Source organism: Macaca mulatta, chromosome 1 (assembly GCF_049350105.2).
Source record: "Macaca mulatta isolate MMU2019108-1 chromosome 1, T2T-MMU8v2.0, whole genome shotgun sequence".
Taxonomy (NCBI): domain Eukaryota; kingdom Metazoa; phylum Chordata; class Mammalia; order Primates; family Cercopithecidae; genus Macaca; species Macaca mulatta.
Genome location: NC_133406.1, coordinates 213,865,001 through 213,871,448, shown reverse-complemented (window position 1 = coordinate 213,871,448; position 6,448 = coordinate 213,865,001). Strand labels below are relative to the sequence as shown.

General features: G+C 59.1%; 1 protein-coding gene across 25 annotated transcripts in view; it reads right to left on the bottom strand.

The window, feature by feature from the left end:
• Positions 1-760: 760 nt before the first annotated feature.
• SLC9A1 (solute carrier family 9 member A1) overlaps positions 761-6,448 on the bottom strand; it is a 68,444-nt gene continuing 62,756 nt past the window's right edge. For 19 of the 25 annotated variants that reach the window (XM_077967187.1, XM_077967178.1, XM_077967201.1 and 16 more), the window contains 7 exons: positions 5,157-5,246; positions 4,622-4,692; positions 4,335-4,508; positions 3,967-4,081; positions 3,676-3,777; positions 3,151-3,223; positions 761-2,594 (listed from right to left, as the gene is read on the bottom strand). In XM_077967187.1, the coding sequence (XP_077823313.1) occupies positions 2,257-2,594; positions 3,151-3,223; positions 3,676-3,777; positions 3,967-4,081; positions 4,335-4,508; positions 4,622-4,692; positions 5,157-5,246 (963 nt within the window). In that variant the 3' untranslated portion in view covers positions 761-2,256. Of the gene's footprint in view, positions 2,595-3,150; positions 3,224-3,672; positions 3,778-3,960; positions 4,082-4,334; positions 4,509-4,621; positions 4,693-5,156; positions 5,247-6,448 lie in introns of all 25 variants that reach the window. The other 6 variants (XM_077967151.1, XM_077967220.1, XM_077967145.1 and 3 more) reach the window with 2 other exon arrangements.

The following is a 6,448-nucleotide window of genomic DNA, read 5'->3' as shown; positions in this document are numbered from 1 at the left end:
CCAAAGTGCTGGGATTACAGGCATAAGCCATCGTGCCCGGCCCAATTTTATATATTTTAAATAATTTTGCGCATGAAGCAAAGTTTTGACTGCAACCTGTCTCATGAGGTCAGATGTGCATTCTCCATTCGTGGCATTGTGCTGGGTTTTCTGATTAGGGATGCTCAGTCTGCACACACCCGAGCTTATCTCATGCAGGGGTCACTGTCCCCACTTTACAGGTGAGAACTTGAGGGCTCCAGTGACTTCCCACTGCCCTTTTGGTCTTCCCACGGTTAAGAGCAAAATCTTAACCATGGAACACGAGGCCCCATCCTTGCCTCCCCTGTCACTCTGACCCAGCCACCTGGCCTTTCTCAGGTCCCAGTGTTCGTGGGCACAGCTCCCAGTTACAATGTTTGGGAACTTTCTGGGTCCTTTTCCACCCGGAGGCTTCAGCTCCTTCTCCAGTCCCCTCCCGGGGATATCACTCACTCGGGACTCAGGAGGGTCCTCCTCCCCATCCCCTCCCTCTCCTCTGCCTCTTATTCACCTCTTGCACAAACACTTGGCCCTGGTTAGTGCCGCTCTCCCCCACGGGGCAGGGCACGTCCTGCTTAGCTCGTTGCAGTATCTCAGTGCCTGGCATGTGGGAACAACCATCCCAGCAGCTGACAGCCATGAAGTGTTTCTGTGCCAGCCTTTGAACTAAGTACTTCAGGCCCCCAGTCCATTCTCCCTCCTAAAGACCCTTGTCCCCAGGAAGCAGCCCTTGACTCTATTAAAAACTCACATTGATTTATTAGAATATGAAAAAGATTCATTTTCTTCTGTACAGGCGGCAGAGTGGCAGCAGCTGCGGTGGCTTGGTACATGGTTGTCGATGTCACCCTTGCATGGTGACTCCTGCCCAAACAGCACTTGCATGGAGAGGAGGATGGACAGATGGGCCGAGGACCCATGGCCCAGTCCCCTGCAAAGAGGGACACTCTGACTATTGCACAATCCTGGGGGAGTGCCCCAGGGACAGGGGGAAGGAGTGTGTGTGAGCAAAGGTCGCTGAGGGCCCAGGATTCTGCCCAACCCACCAGCCCCGGGGGACAGGAGATCCTCAGGGGAGGCCTTCTCCCCCCACCCCCGACCGCCTCCACAATGGGCTCCACGGCAAGCAGGGTGCGGTACACACGAGGGAAAGGTTCCAGGGGCCAAACCCAGGGTGGGGGAAGTAAGAGCAGGCCAGCAGGACTGGAGGTCAGGCCCAAGAGCTAGGCAGGCGCCAAGAGGCCAGCGTCTGTGAGGCTGCAGAGACTCTTGATTAGGAGTGGGAGTTACTTCTGATGTCACAGTCTTCGGGCAATAGTTAAGAGCCCAGCAGGCAGAGAAACATGGGGGACGGGGTTGGACAGACAGGCACAAATGAAGAAGGGTAATTCCTGGAGTGTGAGGAGTTAGAGGCAGAGCACTGTTCAGCCAGGGGTTTTCAAAATGTTTTAAAAAACAGGAGTGCCCTCCGTGCAAACAATCATATATAGAAGTGTGAACAAACGAAACTTAAAAACGCAGCACATTCTGGAGCCACGGCCAGTCCTTCCCCCAGCAGCATCCCCTGAGGGGCCCAGTGGTCCCCATGGGAGCACAGTTCGGAAAGCTCTGAGTCACGTCACTGTCGACCTAGAAACCACCCCTGCTCCAGGCAGAGACACTCAGAGATGCCCTCAGCCCGCAGCTCTGAGTAAGGACAGGTTGGGGTGGTAGCCAGGGTGACAGAGCTGGCAGGAGTGTGAGACCTTGGTGGGTCAGCAGTCCCTCCCCCAGCCATGTGACTGGTACCCCTGGCGTGTCCCCTAATAAAGCAGGGCCTGCTCGAGGGAGGCCTCAGCTCCCTCCCTTCCTGGGTGGGACCACGGCTGAGCCAGAGACTCTTTGGTTAGAAACTAAGATTGGTCTGAATGAGGAGGAGGATGAGGCAGAGGGAGGAGCCTCCGAGGCCCTAGTCCAGGTCCGGGAGAAGCCTGGATCTAGGGAGAGGCAGAGCCGGCCTCACCAGCCCCAGCAGTTCTGCCAAATGGATTGGGGAGGCAGCTCTGGTGGGGCGGATGCTTCCCAGGAGGCGGTGGCGGGGAGCTGTGCTGGGGTGGGGGCTGTGGGCCCAGCTGCCATGCGGTAGGGGGAGGTGCAGGGCCAATCCGGGTCAGGAAGGGCAAGGGGAGCCCCCAGCAGCCCCTGCTCTGGTGGGAGAGTCTGTGAGGGGACGGGCGCTGCCTGCTGGCCCTGGCGCTACTGCCCCTTAGGGATGAACGGCTCTCCCTCCCCAGGCTCAGGGTGCGGGCCTGGGTCACTGAGGCAGCGCTGTATCCTCTGGGAGCTGGGGCTGTCACTGGGTGCGGGGGTGAAGACATCGTCGGTTCCTGGGGTCGAAGGCTCCTTGCTCCGCATCATGATACCCCCATCGTCCTCCTCGTCCTCCTCCACCACCTTCGCAGGATCCCGGCTCAACCCCAAGACCTTGCCCTTCAGCTCCTCGTTCACCAGGTCCACAGACTCGGGTGACTGCGGGGAGGCCGGGTCGATGGTGATGACAGGCAGGTCCTCCTTCGGCTCATACGCCAGCGGGTCTGGGACCAAAAGCAAGACACAAGCTGGATTCTGCTCTGGAGCCCAGCCCAGCAAGTGCCACTCGCCGCGTCAGCGCTTCCTGCAGGTCTTCTCATGAGCACAGCTGTCCTGGTCCCAACGGGCCTCAGAAGCAGGCCTCTGAGACCCTCCACCCCACAGCTTCTCTTCCTCAGACTGTGCCCCTCTCCTCTGACAGGGGCTCCCAGAGGTGTCCCTCCACAGGCCAAGACCTGGGGCTCCTCCCGGCATGAGTCTACCCTGGGGCCCTGCCCTCACGTTCCCCACACGCGTTAGGGGTTTTGAAGGGGCAGATACCCTGCCTTCCTGCCAGGCACCATGGCTCTCCCAGCTACCCACACAGTCCTCATCCAGAACGTCTCTGTCCCTAGGGATGGCCCCTGACGTAGAAGCAGCTCATGGCTTGGGAGGGGCCCCTGAGGTCAGCGAGGGCCAGGCCTGTCCTCCCAGTGGCTGGGGCCTGTTCCTGTGGACCCCCATCCTCAGGAGGCGGCAGCTCGGAGTGCCCAGACCTGAGGCCCCTCACCAGGCCCTTACCTGAGCCGATGCGGGCCCGAGACATGGTGGGCGAGTCCAGCTTGTGGGCTGGCACTGTCAGGTAGTTGTTGATCTGACAGAGAGGACAGACAGGGTGAGCACAGGCAGCTGCGCAGAGGGAGCCCCTCAGGACAGCACCCGGCCACTGCCACCCCACCTTCCGTGTATGCGGGGCGCTCGCTCCCCGTCCCTTGTGCCTGTGTGGGCAGCCGTACTGGCCCTTCAGGAGCTCCTGAGGGCTCAACCCAGGCTCCTGTCACAGCCTCCCTCAACACACCTACACTGCCCAGCCTTAAATCCACCCATTCCTCTGTCCCCTGCCACTGCCCTAACCCAGGCCACACCCCACACCCCCACGCCAATCCCTTGCTTAGAACTCTTCATGGCTCTCCATGCCCTTACACGGCCAACAAGCCCCTCGAAAGCCAAACCCTGTTCCTAGAATGGGTTCATTTCCACAGAGGCTGTGGCGGAGCTTGGGTGAGTGGGGTGGGATACAGGTTCCCAGAGAAAGGCAGAGGCTACCTTCTGCTCCAGCTGCCGGGCCTTCTGCCTCCGGAGCAGCATCTGGTTCCAGGCTTCCTCGTAGGGGTCCGCCACCAGCGTGTGTCTGTTGTAGGACCGCAGCTGTGGAAGGCACAGCATCAGGGCAGTGCAGGCGCCGGAAGGCTCTGGTCATGGAGGGGTGGGGGCAGTTCTGGAGGCCAGGCCAGCCCTGGGGTGGGTGCCGAGGGGCACGGGCAGGGCAGGGCTGCCGTGGAGAGGGGCTGAAGGGCTCCTGTACCCCGGGGGTCGGGCTGGGAAGCAGGCCCTCACCCGCTGCCTGGTCTTCTGCAAGTTGTTCCTCAGGATTTTGCGAATCTCCTCCTCCTTGTCCTTGGACAGTGCTGGCAGGATGCGCTCAGAAGGCAGGGACTTGGGGTGGATGTTCCTGGGACAACAGGACATAGGTTAGGTCCCCAAGATTCTTGGGATCCTAAAGCCTCCCAGGTTTGGCTAGAAGGAAGTCACCCTAGGGATGACCCAGGGGGGCACCAAAGCCTCAGGTCCTTAGTGTGAGCCCACAGCTCTCTTGTCCGCCCCAACAGGACAACAGAGGGCCCTGCCCTCAGGTGGCCGCCTCCAGCTGGGCTGGAGGGGCCGGTGTGTGGGAGCAGAAGCTGCCTGGTTGCCCCGGCACTCACTGCATGGAGACGGTGGAGACGGCAGAGGGGATCTTGCCCATGCCTCCGCTCTCCACCAGCTCGATGGCCTGCTTCATCTCCATCTTGTGGTAGAAGGCGATGAGTTGGGGCTCCTTGGAGCGCTCGCCGGCTATCAGACACTTCTTCACGTATTTCTTATTAAACCGGTTGAGCCTGGTGGGAGAGGAGGGAGATGGATGGAGCCAGCTCCCAGGAGTGGGGAGATGCCCAGGCCCAGGAGACCCTTGCCTGCCCCTCCCGGCCTGCCCACCAGGCCTGCCACCTACTTGTCCTTCCAGTGGTGGTGACCGTAGTGGCCACAGATGTCCTCGATGCCTGTCAGAAGGTGGTCCAGGAACTGAAAGGGGCCCAGGGCCAGGTCAAGCCTCGCTGTGGGGCACCTTCCCTACCAAGACCCCTGACTAGCCCCACTCCCTCCTGCAGCTGCAGCCTTGCTGGGCCCAGCGCTGTGGTTCCATGAGCAGCCAGCAGGTGGCGCCCACACTCCACTCATCAAACCCAGTGGCCCTGACTCTGGGTATCTTGAACCCTCGCCTGTGTCTGGCTGAGCCCCCTTCTCTAATCCCACCCGGGATCCATGCCTAGGATAGGTCTCAAATGGAGGCAGAGATGGCATGATGCCCCGTCCTCAGGCTCCCAGCTGCTCACACCACACCTTCCTATGGCTCCTGGGGCAGAGGGAGACCCCGGGCACCAACACAGGGAGGAGCGGCTGATGCAGGGCAGGGACATGAGGCCCAGCTGCTCCCCATCTCCCTGTTCCTCCTCCTGCAACTGAGGGCCCAGCCCGCACTCCAGTACCTGCGTGTGGATCTCCTCGTTGATGGAGCGCTTCGTCTCTTGCTTTTTCTTCACAGCCAACAGGTCTACCAGGGGCCGAATGGTCATGCCCTGGGAGGCAGGCAGATGTCAGGCACTCTAGTTCTGCTACCCAAGCAGGGAGGCCACGGAGCCTCCCTATGCCCACCCTAGACCCCCAAGGCTAGGATGCCCTCTCTGCTTTGCCCTCTCCCAGGACCCAAGGGTGTGAGAACTCTCCCACCTCCCAGCACTTATCTAAAGACAAGTCCTTCAGGCCTGCTTCTTCCTAGAGACACGGGCAGAGGTTTCACTGCCAAATGACCCGCATGCTGGTCATCTGGCCTGGGCCAGGCAGCAGCCAGCCTGGGTTCAGATGTAGACAGCACCGCAGACTCGCTCTACAACCCCAAGGAAGTCAGGCCCCACACACAGGGAAAAGCACCTCTGCACTGCCTCCCTACCAGGACTGCGAGAAGGACCAAGTAATAACAGCAGCAGTGGATGGAACTGCACACCTGCCATGTGACCAACACATGTGCTTGGAAGTGTTCTAGCATTAGCTCTCTAATACCCACACACTAAAAGGCAGGTCCTTCCATTGTCCCTATTTAACAGATGCAGAAACTGAGGCTCAGAGAAGTTAAGCAGCTTTCTAAGATTCCACAGAAGCAGTAAAGCCATGGTTCAAACCCAGGCAGGCTGGCTCTGAAGGGAGGCCCCCTCCCCAGTGCTGCCCTCAATGAAAATGGGCTTGGAAAATCATTAGCACAACCAACTTGTAAAATCAAGGTGAAAAAAATATTTTTGAAGACGGAAGCAGTGCAAGAGGACAAAAGTAGCAGCCTCCTCCTCTCCTTTTCCTTTTCTTTTTTTTTTTTTTTTTTTTTTGAGATGGAGTCGTGCTGTTGCCCAGGCTGAAGTGCAGTGGCATGATCTTGGCTCACTGCAATCTCTGCCTCCCGGGTTCAAGCAATTTTCCTGCCTCAGCCTCCAAGTAGCTGGGATTACAGGCGCCCATCACCACACCCAACTATTTCTTGTATTTTTAGTAGAGACAGGGTTTCACCATGTTGGCCAGGCTGGTCTCAAACTCTTGACCTCAGGCAATCTGCCTGCCTCAGCCTCCCAAATTGCTGGGATTACAGGCATGAGCCACCATGCCCAGCCTCTCTCCCTTTTCTTAACTCGAGACAGAGTCTCACTCTGTTACACAGGCTGGAGGAGTACAGTGGCGCACAGCTAACAGCTGCCTTAACCTCCTGCGCTCAAGCTATCCCCTCCTACCTCAGCTT